Here is a 25,045-nt window from a genome sequence, read left to right as displayed (position 1 = left end):
GGAATAAGACAGAACTAGAATTTCCCTATGTCTGCAGTTCCACAGAAAAGAGAAAAGCTGTAAAAAATAGGACCTGTGTTCTCCAGGAGGCACCTGTCCCTTTTTTTGCTCCATTTCTGACTATATGGAGGAGCAACGTACCCAAACTGACAGCAACAATTGAAGAAATTCTGAAAAGAAACCACACAAATCTAGGAAGAAGATAACCTGTAACTGGAAAATGGTGGACTTTCAGTTATTGCTAGAGATGAAAACTAAACTGATAAGGAATACTGCCACATTTTTCATCCCACTAGTCTGTGAAAGTTTGCACCCCCTAAAGTGCACACCCTTCAGGCATTCTAATAAAATTCTGATTTTCCCTTTGAAAAACCTCTCCTCTTTATGACAGGTAAAAGAATTAGAAACACGTAGAGGGTAGGGAAAACACACTCCCAGGGAAGGTTTACATTGCTGTTTGCATATGGCCTTTGAAAAATCCCAGTTTCTGTATCTTCAGGAGAGGCTGGTTTGGTTAACTTCCCCAGTATTGTATTTGCAGCAAGTCTTTCCCTGAAAATTGCTGCTGTTGTAGGCAATGAAAACCCTAGACACCTAGATGAAGATGTGGGATCCTGCTTCTCTTGTTCTGACTCAGATGCAGATGGATGACTCACTGCATCTAAAAAGGTACACAAGGAATTAGAGCAGAAAAAGAATTACAACAGTGAGAGAAAATAGTGGGACCTAAAGGCCAGTAGGTATAGCTAGACCAAAAACATGGAAAGAATGGGAGCCTGAGAAGGACAGTGAGACCTGAGGAAAGTGGGGGAAAAGAGAGGGCTGCCTCAACAAAGCAGCAGATGGTCAGTTACTCAGTGAATTATGATGCATATGCAAAGATGGCTGCACTGAGTCTGGAGTAAAGCATCCTGGTACTCCCCAACACGGGAATGCCCGACTCTGCAACCTCAACTTTACAACTTTCCTTGCTTCCTTGTTCAGGAGCTCCAGATGTGCAGATGGAAAAAATATTCTTATTATTTAGGCAGGAGAAATGTAACGCCTTGTGGTTCTGCTGTATACAACATCTCAGCATCTCCAAAGCTACTGGGAGGCAACAAATACAATTACAACAGGGAAAAAGAAACTAGCTGTGTTCTGAAGAAAGATCGGTGTTTGCTGAAGGACTGTTATCGATGATCTGCGGAGAGAGGCTGAAAAAGAGTAAAGCATAGTAAGGTCAGCTTCACCTCAGTGTTTGTGTTTGTCTGAGCAGACCCCATCACAGCCCGCAAAGTGGGAAAGAAAATCAGAAGATTGCAAAGATACACTCCAGCATCTTCCACTTGGCAAGGCACAGCGTGAAATTTTAGAAGTGGCGAGGAAGAAAGGCTGCTGGGTTTTGTGTTGAGTCAGCATTGTTCCTTCGGCAATCTCTGCTCCCAGGCAGGAAGTTACATGCACAGCGTGCAGATGCACCACCTTTTCTCTGAAGTCTGAACTCTTCTGGAGAAAAGGGGAAATGAAAATTAAGCACAAGGGTATCAAGAAACGTAGCAATGTGCAAAGAGACAAACCTTTACATGCTATTGAATGTTGCCGTCAAGTCATTTCTCAGCTGCCCACAGAAATGCATGGGTGAGCCCATCCAGGTTCAGCCAGATGCTTCCCTACAGAAGTTAAATAATTCATTTTCAAAAAACATTGGTATTAAAATCTGAAAGGAATTTTGTGATCATTTAGCCTGCTATAACTTGATATAAGATTTCAACCCACAATCCCCACATATAGCACAACTGCAGTTTCCAACTGAAAACTTTTTTTTTTTAAAAAGGCATGTTCTAAAGCTCGATAGAAACTTTCTAGCCTGAAAAAAACCCAGAGTGAACAACCTTTCCATTTCTCTAGACAGGCTCAAAACATACTGAAAGAGAAACATAGGCACTTTCACGCTATATTTTCATGCTACATAATCAACTTTTTTTCCTTTCATTTATCTAAACCGCCAAGATCAAACATAAGAAATCTTGGCAGAATCAGAGGATTATGGATATGAATTATTAGTGATCAGTTAAAAATTTCCTTTGCTTTTCTACCCATCACTTATGTTTCATCTTGTTTATTGAGAAATTATTTTCCTTGTTTTTACAGTAAGAATATTGCAGAAAAGCAAGATCCCAATTCCTCCATGAATGTATATTTATGCAACATACAGCCTGAAACCTCCCCTAAGTAGTAGCATCTACTTAGGAGGCAAAATAAGAGATCACAAGAGCAATGGGGCAGTTCTAAGACAGCTGACCGATCCCAACAGGACTAGCAGCCGGTACTAGAGAACGGCTGAGAGAATTGGTGATGGATCAGAATACATTAAGTAACAAATTATATTGCATCCATATGATTATGAAACATTTCCAAGAAGACTGCTTTTTTTCAGTCAAATAGAGCAACATGGATAATTTCCCCAGCCCAATCTTCGAAACAATTTTTATGTAGTCAGTCGCTCCTCAGGAACACTGCAGCTTAGCAGCAGGAAAAGAGGACATAATGCCAGATCACCAAATGATGTTTGGTAAAACCATTACACAGCAACTCAGTCCAGGGAAGATGGAAATAACATGAGGGTGTGGAAAGAGAACACCTGTTTGGAAACTACTCTCTCAATTCTTCTTGAAATTGTATGATCAGTTTTATCACAAGTATGCCCAAAGGAATGATGATGTTAAAAACCTGGGACTGGATTCTGTATTCAGGTAGTCTAATAAATGAGTTGCCATCACTGAAAGGTACTAGCTGGGGAAAAAAAAGAAGAAACACCCCCCCCAAAAAAAGAAAAAAACCACCCAAAAAACCAAACAACCAAACCCAAACAAACAAAAAAACCCCACCAAAACAAAAAAACAAGAAATCCTGGGGTTTATAATTACAAGTCCCTAGGTAAAAGCCTTCCATTTAATCTTGTATTAATTAGATATTGTTTAAAGTGTTCAAGGTTGTTCATTTCTCTACGTTCCATTCAAAAATTCCTATTAGAGTTTGTCTATCAAGTATCAGTGCTCATCTTCAGCTTACTACATGGAACTGTAATGATTTCCTGTGCTATAAATGCCACTCCTTCCATGTTTGCTCTTTTTAATGGGAAACTTGCTTCAATCCCATTGTATTGCAATAGAAGGGACAGGAAACCATGCAGCTTAAATTTCCTCCTCTTCTGAAAATCTTTCAAGTCTTTTTGACTCACGCTCTTTCTAAAATGAGCAGGCCAAGTAGATCCATCTTCAGAGTAGAGCTTCTGAATTGGAACCTCCTTTATGTTTTCTGTACCCATTTGGACAGGAAAGCGAACAGAGACAGCATTTCACAGAAGCAGCTACACCTACTGCCAGCTATTAACTAGCATGGCATTTTTCATTCTCTTCAACTTGGAGATGATGCTGGATTTCAGGCAGTATAAATGGGTAAATGAGTTCAGGACTATCCAGGCTCCAGTAGCTGGGCTCTCTCCCCGACACTCTTTAGCTGTAGAGATGTACCTGGTAAGTATGGCAAAGCACCAGAAATGAGACATCCCCTCGATCTTTATTTTCTTTCCAGTCATACATTTGCATATCTACATGTGATTAAATGTTATCTGGAAGAATCACTCAGTGTGCAGATACTGCCTTAAGATTGTGCAAGGCCCCAGAACAGGGCTGAACTACTTTTGGGTAGAGACTGCACTTACTTGTTGTTTGCACAACAGCCAGTGCAGCGAGGCTGTGATTCCAGCCAGGGTCTCCTACCTTTCACTGTCCCTTTCACATACCTTCCTAGCTGGCACCACTTCTCCATATAATTGAAACGGCGTCATTCTTAACATCGTAAGTCAGTCAGTCAGGAGGTTTCTGGTACATAAGCCACATCAGATGGCATGAAGAACCATTAGAAGTACTACTCCTTGAAAAGCCATGCTCAAACAACTGTGCATTAAAAATGGAAACAGCAGTAAGAACAGAGGCAAGGAAATAGCTGGGAGAAAGGGAGCAGAGCCAGAGGAGAAAAGGAGTTCCAGGACAAATTTCTCCGTCTTACCTACACGCGTATGTAATTCAAGATTTTTACTAAATCACTCAGCTGACATTTTTGTCTTGGTTTTAAGCAGATAATCCCTGGACATATTCAGGAAAATACGGTCAATATATTACTTGATCACAACTTTGGATGGAATGTCTCCACGATTGTATCATCATCTCCTTTTTAACTTTATCCTGTTACAGAGTCTTATATAGACAAGACTATAAAATGAAAAACTATTTAAAAAAATCAAAGCTAGTTACTGTTTATTTCACAGAATAAAATCTGAAACCACAAAACCAAACCTTGCAAACCTTTGTATGTGAGTGAGGAATCATGCATGATTTACATTTTACAAGATTTACAAAAATTAGGAATATAAACTCCACACTGGGGAATCTAAGATTTCCATAAGTGGTAACTGATTTAGCCATTTTAGAAAGGAAATAAAATCAGTAGTAACTAATACATTGGTAAAGCTAAATTGTTCTTGACTTCCAGCAGACACCCCACAAACCTATCCTACCTATTGAGAGGCTGTAGGAGAGCAGCACCAACACGTGATCACCACAACAGCTATCCAGTGCTCCTATAAACCTTCAGAACACGTATAGGTATTGTTCCTCCCTCCCCTCAGTAACTGTTGTCCTGATAAGGAGGAAGTTTTGCCATGACCTTCATCACCTCTCCCAGACAAACCCACTTGTGGCCAGCCAGAACGCTGGCAGTTAATGCCAACCACACTTTTCCATTCCAGAGGCCTGCCCCCAGATTTTACCTGATTAAATCCTACAGTACATAAACTACAAGAACTACATTCTTGGTTCTCTGTGTTGTGTGAAATTGTGGGAATTAAAATTATATCATAAAAGGATTTTTTCCCCACGTGGTTCAAAGAGGATATGCCTAAATACAAAATTGTCATCTAGCAACTACCCCTGTAGCTAAGTCCCTAGGAATACTTGAAAGCTAGTAGAATTAGAGAGATGTTTGCTGAATAGCTTGGAGAATCTGTGCATTAGCATGGCTTGAAATAAATCTGGTGCAGAAACTTCAAATCTTGGGAGCCCTCTCAAGTGGATCTATCTACATTTTACTTCCTTTATTGCATCCATTTCTAGTGTTCCATTTAATAATTAGTCAGTATTATCTCTTAAGACCCACGCTCACCAGTCTGGGTCATCAAATCGTGAGATCTGAAATCTCACACATGATACAATGGTTACAAAATAAAGTAAATGCTGTATATAACATTATGCACACACTGAAACTGGCTACTACAGTATTTGCACATGAGAAAGTAGCTTTGGCTTAATTCTAATTGCATAATTTTATTAAAACAAGGCACATTTTATTTTATTACATTACATTTTACATTACATATTACATTACATTTCATTTTATTACATTACAGTGTCGCATGTTCATTCCGCTCTATGTTGGTCACAAGATCCTTTGTGTCACTAGTTCCAGGAACTGCATCACTATTAAAATACAAATTGTTCTCAAAGCTGTCATTTGTTGACAAGCGATTCTTTCTTCTTTTGTAGAAGAGGTAGCCTGCAAGGCCACTTCCAACCAGGATGAGGATGACAACAATAACTACAGCTCCTGTTTTACCATGGTCCAGAGTAGGAGCCTTCTCGTCCTTTGTCATTGCTGAAAACAAGTACAAAGAAATCAAGAGGACGCTACATACTCTTTATCTGATTACTGGAAACAATTTATGAAGCGTGATGTTTTAAGTAAAAGTGTTCCATTTGTTTCAAAATAATGAGAGACAAAAGTAGCAACATAAAATTAATTTATTTTAAAATGCTAACATTGCATGCTATATCACAAATTATTTTTTTTCTAAATCTGCATTTGGACACTGAACGGAGTATATTGTGTTCTACTAGGAAATAATATGCTCCTAGGAAACAGATATGGTACTCAGGTATATCAGAAAATGTACGAGACATAATACAGAATATGATTTGTTCTGTTTATGATCTTATATGGGACTAGTTTTTGTCTACTTGAAAGACAATATTCTTACCCTTTGTAGGCATTTCAGCTGGTGGCATTTCAGCTGTTGGTGGCATTTCAATTGCTGGCATTTCAAAACATTGAGAAAGAATTATGTTATTATAGTATTCTGTTATTTATTTCTATATTATTTATTGTTTATTTCTATATTTGGAACCTACTGAAAATCATATTCAGAGAAATATATGGTAATACATACCACTAAATACTGAAAACACTTGGGTTTAGTCCACACAAAGCTATATACACCTATCAAAAGGCACAGCACAATGATCAATCGTATTCTGGTCTCACATGTAGGTATTTACATAAACTAGCAGAAGAGAAGAAACATCAAAGAGCTCCATGGAGACAGATCCTGACATCAGTGTAAAACCACAAGAAAATCTACACAGCACCTTCAGGACAGAGATGATCAAACATAATCCTCAATATAATTACAAATTCTTGCAGTATTTGTTATCTTATATGAACATAGCAAGTGTAATAAATTTGGTTTGCCAAAAGACTTTAATGGCCTACCTACACAAACAATTGAAATCGCTCATGAACTCCAAAGTGTCTTAGCACATACCACATCCAAACTAAAATGTTTGTAGCTCATTCAAAATTTAGTATCTGGACCATGAAATCTGGCTTGCTGGGAAAACTGGGCCATCATTTAAGATGAAGATCCATATTTTGCCATGTGGACATAAAATCAGTCTGTAACTAAATCTTGAATCAATGTTCATCATGCATCATGTTTCATTCTGAAAAAGGTGAGCCCGGGAAGTTAAGTTGTTTTATCAATCTCCCCACTAACACTGCCTGATTTCATTAATAATCCAACAATCCTGACTTCCAAAGAGTTTCCAGAACTCTGCTGGAGTGTCTGTTAGCCCAGCTAGTTTTACATCTAGAGACAAATATTACTCTATATCTAGCTCTTCAGAGTAAAACCAGACATGATTATTTCGATATTTCCAAGAGTTTCTATATGTCATGTCCAGTTCTGGGCTCCCCAGTACAAAAGAGAGAGTGAGCTACTGGAGGAAGTCCAGTGAAGGGCCACTAAGACGATGAAGGGACTGGAACATCTCTTACATGATGAAAGGCTGAGAGAGCTGGAACTGTTTAGCCTAGAAGAGAAGGTTCAGGGGGGACTTACCAAAGTATACAAATATCTGAAAGGAGGGTGTAAAGACGACGGAGCCAGGCTCTTCTCAGTGGTGCCCAGGACCAGAGGCAATGGGCACCAACTGAAACACAGGAGGTTCCCTCTGAACATCAGGAAACACTTTCTAACTGTGAGAGTGACTGAGCACTGGCACAGGTTGCCCAGGGAGGTTGTGGAGTCTCCACCCTTGGAGATACTCAAAAGCCATCTGGACATGGTCCTGGGCAACTGGCTCTAGGTGGCCCTGCTTGAGCAGGGGGTTGGACCAGATGATCCCCAGAGGTCACTTCCAACCTCAACCATTCTGTGATTCTGTGAAGATAATGCTACCTTATGTCCAAAACCACAGTGTAAAAAACAGTCTCAGAAATGTAACAAGGAATAGGAGGAAATAATTTACATTATGCAAATTTGGAAAATAGTCTTCTGGCTGCATTGCTTCATTTGACTGGAAAATTTTTGGAATATAATAACCTAGACACTTTTTCCTTGTTCCTCACCAAAAAATGTTGACTGACCAAGTTCAGTATAGCACTGATCATGCATATTATGCACGTCACTGTTGGTTTTTGGTATGGGATGACTGCATGCTAAACCTTCCTACAAGCAGTTAAACAAGCAGTATATTTAGTGATATGAATCTGCTATTCCTGAAAAGTGAGAGTGAGATGCCAGGAACATAATATACCTAGTCACTATTTGCAGCACAATCAACTAGCACCTGTTGAACTGCTGAACAGCTCTTCAGAGTACCTCCTTACGTAAGAAATAAAGTTAAATTATTTATGGAATAGACCCACTACAGAATTTCAAATTACTAAGGTAAAAATTGCCAAAAAAAATGGAACAGAAAATAGGATCTATTCTACGGGAAGACTTCAGTCACAGGTTTGCGTTTGCAGCCTCTTCAGAAAACAGCAAACATAACAAGCCATAGCGAGTGCAACTAAGTAAAATCATGCTTCTAACACCCCATTTATTAGCCTATAGCTATTTAATACATCTTTTCAATTCTGCAAATGGAGCATTATCACAGCTCTGCAAAACTGTGCCGAGCCAAGCTGCATTTCTACGACAGTGTAGGATTCAATTGTGTCCTGTTCCTAAGTGAGCAACTATATCGTCCTGGCATTGACACTGGCATTTGGCTGACTCCATGGCATTCCAGCTCAGGAGGCTAGACTGGCTGAAGCTAATCCTAAAAAAAAACCAACTAGCTTTCATCTGCTTCAGCTCCTTGAAATGACTCAGTGTCAAAACAGTACCATGCCAGTACCAGCACAAACAGATGAGTTGAATGGTCGAAAAGGAAGGGTGGCCATTGATTTTAACACTTGTTACGTACATCTATGACTATTCTGGATAGAGAATGAGAATAAAGTGCCTTTTTGTTTGTCAATCACAATGTAAAAAGACAGGTAAGTAGGCTCTGAATGGATGACTGTATCTGACAGTTCTGCAGTATTTCCTGGAGAAGATAGAGTCATCATTACAAGCATCTGAGTAAGTAAGAATAATTTTCCATAAGAGCAAATTCATAGAAAGGATAGCAGAATTTCTCTCATTTCCAGTCTTGTAGAGGAAGTGGGCATATTTCAGCTGCTACATGAATTTCACTCTCCTCAGTAAACATTAGTAAGAGATTTTGATATTGCAATACATGCTGGAAGATTGCAATATGTGCTGGAAGAAATGACTGGGATGACTTTCAGGAACACATATGCACTAGATGTCCTTACTGTCAAATTTGCACATTCAATTATTTCAGGACACTTCCAGTTTAGCACATTCAGACTATGCCATTTGCTTTGTTTTTCATTCATTCATCTTCTCAAAACAGGAGAACACAGAGACAAAAGGTCCAAAATTGTTCATTAATTCACAATTCATAAATACTCAATTCACAGAAACACTACTTCGTACTCAGAAAATGCATGCACATGAGACTTCCAGAGGGAAATAAGCAAAGGGTATTCCTCAGGCTGAGCAGAGGGGATACCCTAAGGTATGTATTTTCAAAAAGATGAGATAAATTTGTGTGTGCAAATCACAGTACTAACTTTGTGATTACTCAACAAATTATCAATACAGAAGAGGCAAACTTGTTAAGTGTATACACTAGGTACAGTTAAGATAGGAACACAATCTTTTCAAAACAATTCAGAAGTGACTTGAGTACGGTCAGCACTTCTACTTTCTGACAAGAGTTATTCTTTCTTTTTGTTGGCATGCAAATGTGCATCCCTTGGCATTTATAAAACCTCAAAACACCCAGCTAAAATGCACTCTGTGTAATGGCCATCTACTAACACTAGCACACAAGAAGCATACTCCATAAATAAAACAAATTCATAAATGTAGCACTTACTTTTTGGCTTTTTACAAACATAGCCTTTGTAGGAAGAGCAATAGATATTATTCCAGTGCCCAGAGTTTGCGTACATTTCAACGCAGTGCTCATTTTGTTGAGGGGAAGGTTCTCCTACATTCCAGTTAACAAAATTCACTGCAGTGTTGTCTAGCCACAGCCATTCTCCTAATTGGAAAAACATTGAATATGGAAAAACAAAACAGTATTCATTTCCATCTTGACACCTGCTCCACATTTATTGCCTTCCTGAGAAATCTACTTGTGGCCACTCTTGGAGACAGGCCACTAGACTATTTAGATTTTTGGCCTGACATGTCATGTTGCCCTTAAGTTCTTACGCAAATGATACAACATCACTTTCTGGAAAATGGCAGGCCAATCTGGCTTATGATGTTACAAAGGCAAGAAAGTTTAAAGAAGTATCTCCCACAATTTATTGCAATGGTGCAGTGTCAATTATTTATTCAGTTTATAGAAATTACTGATGTCAAAAGATAATTTATCTTCAACTGAATGCCCTTTATTTCAGTAATTTGTAGGGAGGTTTTGTATTACTCTTTTCAAAGCCCCCACTGAAGTCTTTCTAAGTCCAATTTTCTTCCATTTCTTTTTCAGTTTCTGCTCCTTCCCACTGGCTTTACACACACGATTTTCCTTTTTAAAGATCTGCTTCAAAAATCTTGTGATCACTGTTGTTCAACTATGCTGGGACTTTCTGTCTCTTCCTTCCTGTTCTTTTTTTTCTTTCTTTCTTTTAATAGTGTTATTTATTTAGAATAAATGTGCCCCTTGTGACTCTTAAGTTGACTCAAACAAGCAAATTCTTAGGCTCAGCATGAAAGCTATGTTTTGTTTTCTTGTAAGATTCTTCATATTTTGCTTTTTTTTTTTCTTTTTTAAAATACCTGCCACCCTTTGTGTCAGGGCATGGCATCTGGATACAATCGCTTTTCCAAAGACATGAAATTTAGTTATGCAGTTATGCTGAAATCACTGTACTTGCTATCTGGTAATACAATGACATGTACTTGCTGAAGCAGCTCTTGTGCTTATGATCACTGTAAGAACTGTATTGTTCTGCACCTGCTCTAGAACCGCTTTAAAAAACACTTCATGTGTCAATTAACCACATGAGTAAACCTCAGATTTTCTTTATGTGTTATGCTTATAAATCATTACTCTCTTCAAATTCTTTCCTCCTCTACTGAAAACTTTCCCTTTTCCTGGTTAAGATTCAAGTAATGTAATTGAGTACTTGTCTTCTCCCCAACTGGTTTGTCATTGAAGTGTTTGAGCAAGCAGTCACTAAAAAACCCTCCAAAATTCAAGAAAACCCCACCCCAAGTCACCTGAACCATTCTGCAGTCCTGCCTCTGACATTGTTACACTGGAACTTTTCATCTGAACAGCACAAGACTGAAGTAACTTTTAGGTCTATCATAAAGACAGAAATATCTATTTAATTGAATACTAACTGTATTAATGAAAAAGCAATGATGATCAGCAAATTTAAGATTTAATTAAAGCAGCCTGTTGCCTGTTGTCTCTTACCTTACCTCCCTTACAGTGAGGCAGAAAATAGAAAAACTTGTGATACACAATTCCAAAGACACAAACAATTCCAGCTTCAAAGTGAAGCTGTTCTGAGGGCCAGCTGTAACTAAAGATGGGTGACAGGTCATTCCAGGATTGTGATTCCAAAGACTAGAGGTGATGTTAGCCACGTTATTCTCTAGCTCAAAAATTGGAGTATCTCAATGACAAGCATATCAACCCAGGGCCTCTCCACATTTGAGAAGACCAATTTGACTTTGGCTCAGCTCCCAGCACAGTCCTGTCTGTACTCTGCTATATGCACCTTTGTGCCTTACTTTGTTGTGAATTACTTTTCTTGCTTTAAGATGAAATTTCTGTGCCTACTCTTTCTATTATATATTACTGGTTATTGCTTGATTACAACTGACCAGCTTCCCCTATGATGGTAATATATTACCTTTTCTAATTTCACTTTTTATGTATTACAGAAGTATAATGTGAAATTTTCAACACCCATGTCAAACAGCTTGTGACAGTTATTCACCAAACAAAAAGACGTCAAAAGTAAAGAAATTACCATCCACATTTCTGTACATTCCTGTCCAAAAAGTTGATGTTTTCCCTTCAAGTGGTTCAATGGTATATGCCAGAAAGTTGGCTTCAGCTGAGTCTTCAACCGATACCAAAGAGGCACCTGGAAGACACAGAGAAAAAAAAAAATCTCTTAGAGACATAAGTTTCACAGTGGAAAGCATTCTCATTGTCCTGTCAAATGCCAGTCTTATTTTTGCCACTGATTATCTGTGCCAAATTCCAGAGTTTGAAGTTCAAAACAGAAACTAACTTTGCATAATATCTTACGAAGGACTCTGGCATTGTTGCTGATGTATTTCTTATCATTTCCATGACATTGCAAACTGTTTGTTTCCTCATCTGCTGGGAAATAGCAACATAACTGAATAACAACTCTAGGCAAAATACAACAGGCCAATATGGTATCGAGCATAAATTCCTATTGATGTATTACTATTTAAAAAAAACCAAAAACACTCTAAACAAAGTTAAAAGCTTTTAGTAAAAAGTATGTATAACTTCAGCCTGTACACCATATAACTTTGCATATTAATGATTAAATGTTTTCTGAGCCTTTGTATAGCTCATGTATAGCACAGACTTTGCTGACTTTCTGAAGCGCAGTCCTTAGTGTAACTCTTTAACCAGGTCTTGTTTATTTTCCTACATTCTCCTTGTAGCCTTCAGAGAAAGAAAGATCATCTTGGTCATCTGTTGCCCAGTTAGTGTAGTACCCTGTTAGTCATCCTCATACAACACTAGGCATTCTGCCATAATGATTCATTCTGCCATAATGATTCAGTCTGCATGATGCCCTAGCGAAGTCAAGAAGTCACAGCATGGAGCCAGCAGACAGAATGAGCTACACGACTTTGTATGGAGTGGCATTAAACACTGGAGAAAGTGCATCTTCAGTTCTCTTTAGTGTGGGGCTGGAATCCAGTCGATAGGTATGGAGCAATAGCTGTGTTTGGCACTTGATTGTTTTGATTTGGCTGTTGAATTTTTTAAGGTATTTTTTTCTCAGGTAAGGAAGGCATAGTTACAGAGAATGAAAACGTAAGTGTCATTTGAATCACTGCTGAGCTACTGATAAATTCTGCTATGGTTCAGAATTCTACTATGAGTAAGATATAATTGGAAAATGTCCAATTGCAAACAAAACCCAGAGTGCAAGCAGGGACAGCAGAATATAAGAGATCATGGGACGTTCCTCTTTTTTCACTGTAGTGAAAACATAGTCTTTATGTTTTTCTAATTGTTCCTCTTTTGCTGAATGGTATCAGATGTTTGGTTACTGTTAGGTTGTATGATAAAAAGCTTCACTGCACATCCACAAGGGAGCACAGAGAGACAATGGCATATGGGGGACCCCTTCCCTGGCTACTCCCAGGCTCATCACAGGAGCCATCAACCCATCAAAAGCCAATCTCCACAAGCCCAGAGGAGCAAAGAGGCACAATGGCAGGGGAAGAACCCAAATTACAGACTCGGGATGGGACATCCTGCTCAGGCCCCTCCTAGGGCTGTCACAGGACAGCCTCAGTGCTAGTGTCCAGTTGTTAAACCCATCAAGACAATGACAGAGTACCTTTCAGACTGAGGGGAGTTACCTAGGGGTATGGGAGACATGATGGGATCCAGAAGAGCATTTCAAGATTGCACAAGACGACTTATGAGATGTTCAGGGGAGGAACCAAAGGCAGGGAAAGGGATGGACCTAGATGCTTTGGGAGGAACAAGCATGGGAAAATAGAGGGATAAGGGGATAAAAAGACTGGTTATGTGTAAACAGTTTGCTGGTCAGTATGGTGTCTGGCCATGCCTTGTGCCTGATCTGGGCAGACAGTCCTATCTTCTTATTACTCTATTTCTAACTAGTTTCATGGGTGAAAGCTTCTTCACTCTATGCATGTGTGTGCATGGGGGTCTAAGTACCAGCAACTGTAGTGGGACCATGAGTCAGAGACCCTTGTGTCCGTGGTGCCGGCAACAGGAGCAAGTGCAGGTACACAAGTGAGTGTGTGATCACTAGGGAATATCAAGTCAGCCTAGCCAGCAAGTAGGTGAGCCAGGTGTGCGTGTGCATCACCAAGGGTGAGACCACAAGCTGAGCTGGCTATCGGAGGGAGCAGGGGAGTCCCAGACAGCTGATGGAGGGACCATAAGGGATCGTGTGCGCATCTCTAAGGATGAGATCAAGGAGGGAATGGCTACTGGGGGACCAGGCGAGTTCCAGCTAGCTCTGTATGTGTGTGTGTGCCCCTGTGTGTCTCTACAGGCGAGACCATGGGAGATTGACTACTAGAGGGACCGGTGTGTGTGTGTGGCGGGGACAGGGTCTGTACCAGCAACAGGAACCAGGCTGGTGGCTGTGGGGGCTCATATTTCCAGGTCCCAGCAACTGAGGACACTGAGATCCATGGGCCAGCTACTGGGCAAACTGAGTGTCTGAGCCCAGCTGCTGAAGGGATCCACATTGTATTTCTGTATATATTCCCACTAACAGACCTTCATCCTGATCAACTGGAGAGGGGAATACAATAAGGATGTTGGTGTAGGTTATGTTCATGTGAGTGCTCTGTGTGTCTGTCTGTGCTGATCTGTGTGGCCAGCCATGAATATATGTATAGATGTGTTGTATATGTGTGTGTGCGCCTACAGGGAACACATTCTCAGCCTTGTCATTGGTTGGACTTGGGAGCATAGAGCCATTGCCTCTGCTGGGCTGCTGGATTCAGCCTGCCCTAACAATTACCATGAAAGATTAAGGGTAGCATTGAAGGGAAGGGGATGTCAGTGATGTGAAGTCTTAAGTATACTAGCATTCAAATTTTAAATTCCACATAATTCCAGTCTTTTGCCACACACGCTGAAACAAATGGTCAGTGCCTTTTTCTAAGGAATCTTAGTTCAACAGAAAAAGGCAATTCTGATGTAACTGCAGATTCCAACAACAAAGATGTGGGACAGCTGTGGACAACCTGAGTCAGTGAGCGGAGGCACCTGCTATCACATGCAATATCATCATTCAATTCCGCTGAAACTTCACCTTAAAACTCTTTCATTTATTTGCCCTACTCTTCTTACTGAATGTCTGTTTCAGAAACTCAGTCCTCCAAAGAAAAGAAATATTATTTAACTTCTCACACAAGCTTATTCAAAATTATAATCATTCCACTTAAAGCAGAGAACTGCAGATAACAGATAACAGCTGTTATGTGAACAGCTGTCAAGGTCCTTTTGACTATGCATAACTAAGAACATACATTGCAGCTTTCAAAGACTGAGCATCTGTCATGTCAACAAAAGAACTCAGAAGGCTATGGAAATGGGTCACACTGTAACAATTGTCATAGTCTTAAAGACTGAGCTACAGCAAGAGTGTTGGATTATGGAGACTTTTCTATATTTAAAAGTATATTATCAAGTATCTTAACCCAAATGTTATGCAAATGTTGATGTGGAGAATATAGTAAGATTTAAAAAAAATACACCAAAATTTGACACTTCCCTCAAAAATACTAGTTTCTCAAACTAGAGCTGGCAAGATACTAGTTCACGAGAACCCAAGAATGAACATGAGTACCAGCAGAAAGAGTGAGATTCTTCTTACCCAGCTCTAGGTATCTATATTTGACATGGGTTTCACTGGTAGGTTTATTATCAGTGGAGACCTAATCAACCCAGTCAGTGGAGTTTAGGGCGCAATTCACCTGACCAAATGTCAATATATACTTCCAGTCAAGATAAATCTATATTCAGTTCCACTGACAGTATGAACAAGTTCTTTGCATACTCTAATGGGAGGTTAGACACCTAAGCCACATTGCCACCAATGCTATACACACCAATGCTATAGACATATGAAGGCTGGCATAATGAATCTTACATCACTTTCCCAGAGAAGGAAGTTGTAAGAATGAAACAACACAGCAACCCTAGTTTACTAATATATTTTCCAGCCTGGAGAACTGTAACTTTCATTCCAGTGGCATAAAACTGCAATAATCAAGGGGCAAATTAGATCACGAATACAAAAGATATAAAATGCCATTAAAATAAGATTTAGTGACTGCTGTGGGTGAGGCTGACTACCTCCTAGCAGGGTCAAAGGACAAAGTTTCCACTTTTATGATCTCCACTCCAGGCCACACAGCTCCTCTAATGCCTGGTCCCACACACATGAAAAACAGTGTGTGCCACTGGTAGGCAGCTATCTTCCACCTCCTTCCAAATTAAGGCAATAATTGGATACAACTGTCTTGTCCAACATTTGGACTATTCTTGAAATCACAAAAATACATAGCACATGTTCAGCTTTCCACAGAGAGGAAAAACAAGTCAGAAAGATGTGCCTTTTGATTAAGGAAGATACTTACCTAATCTAAGACATTCTAAAGATGCCTGGGCCCAGTTTCTTGTAGATGAAGATTCAATGTAGTAGCAATGACCTCGGAAAGGGATCCAAGACTTGTGTCCTTCTGATTCAGGGCACTTTCCTGGAAGCTGAGGGGGCTCAGTGGGAGCTTGAACTATTTAAAAAAAAATTTAAAAAAAGAAAGCACAAAATTTAAAGAAACAGCTTCTTATACATTCTTTTATCATGAATAGATTATTCTAACTGAATGTTAGAAAACTCACTCACATCTTGGTAGCCTATACTGCTTACTACAACACAATAATGGGAAAAAGTCCTAAATCTATGAACAAAAAGTACTGCAACTGTAGTCTCAAGAAATCTAATTTAGCAAAGAATCCAAGCATACTTTTATCTTTTAACACATTCTTAAGTTCAGCTCAACTCTTTACTCACAAATGTATTTTCACACCTGACCGCTTTGCTGAATTAGGGCCCATATGAACTTGGTCATACAGGTTGTGACCTAATACCATGGAACGCAGAAGGCATTATCAGATGATAGTAACAAGAGTTTCAGGACAAAAACATAGGAGAAGGCAGCCTGAAGAAGTATCCTTAAACATTTCTATACCACCTGTAGTTTGTTATTCAGTTATAAAAGGAAAACCTGCAAAGCTGTTATAAGTAAACATTCCTTGTGACACCTTATGGCTTGGTCATTCAGCTCTTTCCCCTTCAACACTGTACCCATGTGACTACTACCTAACATTACCTTTCGATTTTTGAGGTTTTTGGTCTTGCATGCTTACTCAGTATCAGAATAAATAGCAGAGTAACGTGAGTCTCAGCTTTGCAAAATATATCTAACATTATTAATGTAAAGTGATGGCTATTCACAGTCACACTAGCTCTTTTTTAATATGTGTTGGCCCCCATTTTAAAGCAGCCCCATTCAACCCAAGTAAATCTTAATTATTTCATCTATTTAGCTCTTGAAATAAAAAAAACCATCTAAGTATATATCAGCAGACCACCCAGCACAATGAACTCTAAAGAGATAATCATTGTAATTACAATGGTTAGATTCAAGTTCTTACCATCAGTTTTTTTGCAAACAGAGAAATAACTTTCATTGCAGGATCCTGTCTTCCAGGCTCCAGCAATGTCTAGATAGACACAGCCTATTTTCTGCTTTGGCTCCCCTTCAGCCCATTTAGTATACTTCATTCTCCAGTTATCAATCCATTCATAACGCCCATCGGTCTAAGAACAAAGCAAATCAACAGGAATGATTAAATTCTAAGCATTAACCATTCCTTCGTCAGTCAAATGTCTGTCTAAGCAGCACCTTGTGCTAAAAGTTTTTTTTTAGAAATCAGTAACAAATACAAATGGCTCAAACTTTTAAATTTATGTTATGACAAGCAGCTATTCATTGAGAAATACAGCAGCGCAACAAATGCTTTTCAGCAAAAGGAAATGCGGAGTAAGTGACATTGAATTAATTTTGAATTTAAGAAAAATGACCATCTAAGTATATATCAGCAGACCACCCAGCACAATGAACTCTAAAGAGATAATCATTGTAATTACAATGGTTAGATTCAAGTTCTTACCATCAGTTTTTTTGCAAACAGAGAAATAACTTTCATTGCAGGATCCTGTCTTCCAGGCTCCAGCAATGTCTAGATAGACACAGCCTATTTTCTGCTTTGGCTCCCCTTCAGCCCATTTAGTATACTTCATTCTCCAGTTATCAATCCATTCATAACGCCCATCGGTCTAAGAACAAAGCAAATCAACAGGAATGATTAAATTCTAAGCATTAACCATTCCTTCGTCAGTCAAATGTCTGTCTAAGCAGCACCTTGTGCTAAAAGTTTTTTTTTAGAAATCAGTAACAAATACAAATGGCTCAAACTTTTAAATTTATGTTATGACAAGCAGCTATTCATTGAGAAATACAGCAACGCAACAAATGCTTTTCAGCAAAAGGAAATGCGGAGTAAGTGACATTGAATTAATTTTGAAGAAAACTGTTAATTTGGGACTTATAAAAATTTCATTTAAAATAATTTGTAGGAGTGAAAGTCTGATGATTAATTTTTGCACTATCTGTTTCCCCCCAAATTTCAAGAAATGTAGATTATTTTAACCTAAAATATATTTAAAAACGTAATCATTTCCCTCCAAAGCAGGTGAACTCAGTGAATCATCCTGTTGATTAGGTTAGGAGAATCTTTTGTTTTTTAGGAAGTGGTGTGTTATGTTCACTCATTTGTATTTCTTTCATGCGCTCAGCCAAATGGAGTGAATGTGGGACAAGTGTCTGTGCCAAGAAGAAAGGGTGGTGTATTTTAACATCCAGAAAGTATCAAAATATCAAAGAACTGGGAGAGGGGAGACAAATAAAATTAAATTAGGTAAACCAATTAATTATTTAGCTAACTATCCTCAAAAATGTTGAAAGAGTCATAGCAACAGCGCCTTATTCTATTTCTGAAAATTAGATATCGTTATTTAGGATAAATGCTTTCTACTGTACATCTTAAGATATGTGGATTTTATCTCAAATACACCATATATACAAAGAGATATTTCAAAATGCTAGACTAAAATGTCTTGTTTGGAAGTGCACAGAGCGTAATATCACAGAAAAAGTGTGAAAAACATGTGTAAGATACAATTTAATCAGAGTAATGGAAGAGGATGGATTCCTACCTGTAAATCTGACAGCACATAAAAGTATTTAGGACCAAGATATAAACTAATAAGCTAAAGTAAAGAAAGATAATAAGACTTTTCAGTTCCTGATTTGTCCACAAGAGAAGCAGCATCATGTTCAATTCGTTTAATGTTCTTACCACATTGCTGTTAAGACCAATCCACATAGGCACCCCATACTTTAATATCTTTAGCCACAAGAACGAATGACTGTAGGGGTCTAAGATGCTGGAAAGGTCAAATTGATCACGTTTGCAGTTTTTTCGTGCATCCTCCCATTTCATTTTGGTATGGATGAACAAATAACTACTGTTACCATAACGGATAATGCTGGATGGGGATGAACTTGTAGAAGGCAGAAACTCAGCATCTGTAAAATAAAGCATGAAAAAAGACTCATATACTTGTTCAAAAGGGGATTATGATTTCACTGTGGTTGCAAATAGAATTAAACAAAAAGCCTTTTTTCTTGATTTCATATTCTCTGACTTTTGATCAGCATGGGGTAGATGCGCTATTCTTTAAGCCAGCATCAGTAGTAAAATAAATTAAAAAGCTATAGAAAGGAAAAGAGCTGCTTAAGGGAATCTCTGACAAGGAGTAAAGGAGCATTCTGTATAATCCTTCAGAATAGTATTACTCAAATGAATTAGGATTAGATTAGGTCACAATTTCTTTAACAAATTTTTTTTTCATCAGAAGAAATGCTTTGCAGAGACTGTGTTGTTTTCCAGGGACTTTTTTTGCCAGAGAAAAGGAAAACTCCAGAACAGACCCGTCCTTAAAAATCAATCAGATATTTAAATCCAGGTTTTCAATGCTTTTTAATTTCCTTTTTAGAGGTGAATTAGCTCAATTTCGGTGTGGGTGAGTTACAGTCGCAGTCCAGACAGTTCATGCTACATGTACAAGCCAGTATATTCCAGAACATGTTTTGAAAGCCAATGTGTTCAGAAAATGACAGACAAAATCATGGAACAAACATCACGTCAAGGGTCATACTAAACACAAAGATGCAGATACAAATTCCAGGTCAGGAAGGTAGCAACATGGCAGTTACTGGGAAGGGTCAGCTGAGAGTAGTGACTCTAACTGGACCTCTGACACATATGACCCTTGTGTTCCTGCCTGAAAAACAATTTGTGGATGTATCTTTATTGGAAGTGAAATGATGTTGAAATCCACACACCCAAGCAATTCCCTGAAAAACCATAAGGTTTGATTGTGTTTTAACTGAAAAGACAAGTACCTGCATTAATTTGGCATATATATCCTCTGTTGTTATCACAACTCTCATCAGCCCACTTCCCTGCTTCCTTAACAGGACTGTTTCTCATGACAACACAATCAGCCTCGAGGAAAAAAGATATCAAATCGGTTACAAATAGCTAGAAAAAGCAAATACGAAACTTTCGTCCCTCTTTTACATCTTCAGACACAAGTAACGCTGTAGTTTTACTCTCGTATTCTTGTAACATTTAACAGCATAAGTTTTATGATGTGGAGGTTCTGTTCCTGTTGAACTTCACAAATTTCTTAATGTTGCTCTCTCTTGTGCAACACTGGAGTGGATAAGCAGACCAGAGAAATTCTGGTATTCTTATATCTCCAGGCATACAGCGTGGAGAGAAGGAAAGCCACAGACAATTTAAAGAGAAGTGAAATCAACTGTTGTAGAAAAGACTGGTTAACTTTGCCCCAGAAAAAAACATGGACCCTCAATGGGCAATGCAACATTTCTGACATATCAATCTCTTCAAATTTATTGCTGCAAGCTGTAATAGTACACACAGCAAAATTAGAACTGCTCCTGCCCAAAGGCAACCATTGATCTGTCAGTACCACCCTTACAGTGACATTTCAACTTCTCTGACATGAACACAATAGCTAGAACCTATGTTAGCACATATCAAACAAACAGTGATGAATGCAAAAGACTGCATGTGTACAAATGGTTTTGTGCAATGAAGCATCCGTATTTATTTTATTCTATTTACTTCTTTGGTTTTGCTGTCCAGGAGGAGATGCACAGAGAAACACTTCATTTGTGAGTGAAATGCATTAAGATTTAAACCTTTCAAACTGAACAGTTGCATAGTATTTTGTATTAACTATGATAACTTATTTTTTGCTAAGGTCAAGTAAACTTAAAAATAAATCTGAAATTTACAAAATAGGGATTTTGTAAGTTTTCACAGAAGGCTTCATAGAAATCCTACTACTTTTCATAAAAGGAGAAAAATATATATTCTTCCTCCCAGAAGTAACATTTTAAAGATGCTTTCTCTTTTGAACTCCAAATTCTCCCAAATTTTCTCCCTCCATTAGAGATAAGAAGCTCAGAGGTGCTACTTTCAAAAACAGGAAAAAGGACTTTATACATAAAAATAAGATTTCTACATTAAAAATGGCATTCAAGAGAAACAGAGCTAGTACTATAATGTGCTGTAGTTCCATAGCACAGAACTATCTAAACACATAAGATCAGAGAGAGGAACTCTATGACCTATCAGATCAGTTTGTATGACAGAGAAATAGGGGAAGTGGTTTTCTTTTTTTTTTTTTTTTAAACTGAATGGCTGTCTTTTTATAGAAGCATGTCCTTTCCACAAATGTGACTGACAGAATTTGCTTCTATGTAAGACATAGCTGTTTGAGGGGAATGTTTCTAAGTGCCCCTTGCAAGCTACATGCCAACTGAGAAACCTGCTAAGTTCAGGCACAACTGCGGTCAGAGGACTAGGAGGATGTGCTCATTCAGTGTGCTTTTCGGGCAAATGCCATGAGGCAGGAATCCCAGTGTCCTCTTTACCAGAGCCTATGAGAGAACACGGGGTGAACACAGAAGCAACGTAGCCTTCACGGACACAGAGAACTGAAATCTGAAACCAGCCTTTGTATGAGCACTCCACAGATCCTGTCACCAGCTAATACAGCAACTTCCCAAGGGCTCAAAACCATTCTACTTTATTTGGATTTATATCTGACATGTATAAAAGTATGAAAGTAGTAAGTCAAGCAGTAACATGTCTCAAATCCCAACAATGCGTGAATGCAATCTAAAATCAAATTTCAGTGAACAATTTGTGATTGCTACTTACCTGACCATCATATGAGTATAAATCCATATGTCCTGACGGGAAGCCTTTGGCCCAGTTTGTAAAGTAAACTCCTGATCCATCTGTCCACAGGAACCTCAGTTCATGATTTATATCATTTAATCCAATCCATGTATCAGTAACAAAATCTTTCATATGGAAGGTGAGGAAAGCTAGAGTAAAAAAAGGCAAAGAAAAAGAGAAATACTTTTAATGAAGGACAATTGAAATATCTGGCCTCACTGAGATTGGTGATATTAAATATTTTTTCTGAAATACAGAACACTTCATTCTGACAACACAAGCAGGTAAGATGAAAAGAAGGTGACTTTTGAGTTTAATGAACCGGGAACCAGATATGTAACTGTGGCTTTGGGCAAAATACTTCAGCTAAGTATCTAACCTGGCACTGGAGTGAATCCCAAAAGCATGACAGAAATGCTTTTTATAACATCTCAAGACATTTTTGAATCCTAGTCTCACAATTGACTTAGAAATATACAGCCATGTAGATCACATACATTTTTGATAATCCCACCAGAGTGGTTACCCCCCAATGGCATCATACAGACAGCACCATTGAGCACCTACGATGTGCATCTGCACAAGTAGTGCTGTTAAAGAACTGTGAGAGTGTTTCTTCTCTCCCTGGAACACCTGGGCCATAGCCTGCACTGTCTTAGCAGGGAGCAGAATGCACAAGCGACGTGCTTAAAATGAGTCTCAACAGAACTATTCATCACAAGCAAATCAATTACCACAGCTTTGTGCAGTCCAGGAAGGTACCTGTGTGTCAGCTAGCGTGGCTAGCTCACAAATAGAGCAGGCTAGGTCAGCTGGCATTCATCAACCCGCTAATCCACAATACATCAAATGCTGTGATAAAATGAACATATCATGGCTTTTGCCAACTGCTACAGTCATTGTTATGAGCTTACTTTTCTCTGCAAACAATAGATGAATTTCTGTCTGGTCTATCAACCGTTCACCTTTCTTTAGTCTTTTAAAATGAATGCAACTTACACTTCCAGAAATGAAACCTGTAGATTTCTTTGCCAAATGTTAGCATTGCTGTTCTGCCAGAAACTGTAACAGGAACTCAAGCCTTTATGCCTACACTGCCAGCAATAACAATAGTTTTGTACTAATAGCCTTATTGCTCATTTCTCTTTTACCTAGAATTCAAGCCTTGTGCATGAACCACCTGAAATCTGTACTACAGAAATTATGTTGGATAAGAATTTAACTATGTTTGAAAAGTGAAACTTTGAGTCTCCATCTCTTCACATGTGGAAAACATAAGTAGTACTAAGTTCATGTCAGCAGTCTAAATTTAAACTGTTTAATTGCTCAGACTACAACACAGACTTGTTTTAGAATGGTTGATTTTTCAGTATGCTCTTTTGAGTTCACAAACAGTATGTGTTGTGCAACATCTGTTTCTCATCATTGTGGTATAAAACAATATTTCTAAAAAGACGGTGTTACTAACATCTATCAAAATTTTCCCCAATTTTTAATTTGAATGTGTGCCATGTTTATTCAAGCATGAGGTAATTTCCCTCTGCTCATCTCCCCAGTCAGGGATGCAGCTCTTAGGTTCATTAAAATAAGCTCCTCTAGTGAAAAGAATGGTACACCTATGTGGTGAGTTGTGGGTAGGTATATAAGCAGTCAAACCTCTGCCCCAAGCTGCCCAGAGACAGCAAGTTCTGAACCTAAAGGTGTTCTGCTTGAGTTAATAGGAAAGCCATGCAGTGAGTTAATGCCACCTAGTGAAACGACATCATTTGGAATGGAACTTGCTGGGTCCAGCTGGCATCATGTGTAAGCAGAAAAAGCACTACTTTGGCTGCCAGGACAATATATATGTATATATATATCTAAGCCAACATTAAAATTTGGTAGATTCAGGTGAAGACTTCATTGTAAATTTCAAAAAATTGTATGTTTTGGAACAAAAATCAGATGTGCAGTCATTATTCAAATCCTGTCCATATTCACACAAATACAACAGCCATCCTGTAAAGACTAAATGTCATCTCATCTAGTTGCTACAAAACTATACACAGTACCTTGCACTTGTTCATTAGCGATAGTGGCCAGGTTTCCTCCTAAATTCATGCAAGCTGTTCGTGCAGCATGCCAAGTGACACGTTCATCTTCTGTAGATCCAAATATTTTGTAACACTAAAACATGAACAAATTCTCTATATATTATCTTTACTCCAATATCCCTCACAGATTGAAAACCACTGCTTTAAGCAAAGCAGGATGGAGAAAAGGCAGTAAAATAATGCATTTATCTGAAACAACCACATTCAGCTTAAAATGAGGTTTTTGTGCTTGTTCTATATGAAATTGAAGGTCTCAAGAAAGTGTTTTGTTCAACAAGACACATACTAGATTTGATCCAAAATCCCTAGAAAATAAGCAAAACCTGACTTTTTCTAGACAGTCAGCTAACAGTGGTAAGTTATACATGACTGATGTTAGTCTGCCTGTTTGTTTATTTGACTCTACAAAGCATACCACATTAGTAAAGTTAAGGAAGACAAAATGTATTCAGTACTGAAAAAGCATTATGGTTTTGTTAAAAAACATCAAGATCAAAGCATCAATACTTCAGGAACTCTGTCTAAACTCTTTAGGAAATGCATATCAAAAGGTTTGAAGAGATGACTACAGAATGACTTTTGCCAACTGCAACTGAATATGCTCATCTGCCACTTCATTAGAAGCATCAAAAAAGCACCTTTACTGCAAAACAGTGGATGGGCAAACAAAGAAAAGCATGCAGGCATCAACCAGCTCTCTGCAAAAAAAAATAATATTTTACTTTAATAAGAAACAATGTTACTAAATAATTCCCTTGTTTTCTATTTAATGTTTTGCCAAACATCCAACATGCACTGTATTTGTTATGGTACCTTATTATGAAAGGAAAGCCAAGTTGGATGACATCCTCTTGGAGTTGAAAATGTTGTTGGAGGAACAGTTGAATTAATGGAACTGTTGTGCCTTTCACATATGTAGGGATTTGGATAACCACAGTTTATATCATTCCAAAATCCTGAATGTAAGATAAATGGGGAACTGCATGACACCACATCCAGAGCTGCTTACATGGAAATCAATTTCACTCTTTCTTACAG

At 38.4% G+C, this 25,045-nt stretch overlaps 1 protein-coding gene across 1 annotated transcript in view; it reads right to left on the bottom strand.

The window, feature by feature from the left end:
* Window positions 1–4,342: 4,342 nt before the first annotated feature.
* Window positions 4,343–25,045, bottom strand: part of LOC103895954 (macrophage mannose receptor 1) — a 67,016-nt gene continuing 46,313 nt past the window's right edge. The window contains exons 20-30 of the mRNA XM_009275705.2: window positions 24,821–24,963; window positions 23,966–24,080; window positions 21,894–22,063; window positions 20,042–20,144; window positions 18,933–19,162; window positions 17,685–17,850; window positions 16,088–16,240; window positions 11,710–11,826; window positions 9,594–9,761; window positions 6,077–6,130; window positions 4,343–5,694 (exon numbers count right to left, since the gene is read on the bottom strand). Of these exons, the coding sequence (XP_009273980.1) occupies window positions 5,444–5,694; window positions 6,077–6,130; window positions 9,594–9,761; window positions 11,710–11,826; window positions 16,088–16,240; window positions 17,685–17,850; window positions 18,933–19,162; window positions 20,042–20,144; window positions 21,894–22,063; window positions 23,966–24,080; window positions 24,821–24,963 (1,670 nt within the window). The 3' untranslated portion in view covers window positions 4,343–5,443. The remainder of the gene's footprint in view (window positions 5,695–6,076; window positions 6,131–9,593; window positions 9,762–11,709; window positions 11,827–16,087; window positions 16,241–17,684; window positions 17,851–18,932; window positions 19,163–20,041; window positions 20,145–21,893; window positions 22,064–23,965; window positions 24,081–24,820; window positions 24,964–25,045) is intronic.

This window comes from Aptenodytes forsteri, unplaced genomic scaffold (genome assembly GCF_000699145.1).
Source record: "Aptenodytes forsteri isolate BGI_AS27 unplaced genomic scaffold, ASM69914v1 Scaffold172, whole genome shotgun sequence".
Taxonomy (NCBI): domain Eukaryota; kingdom Metazoa; phylum Chordata; class Aves; order Sphenisciformes; family Spheniscidae; genus Aptenodytes; species Aptenodytes forsteri.
This window is presented reverse-complemented; position numbering and strand designations above follow the sequence as displayed.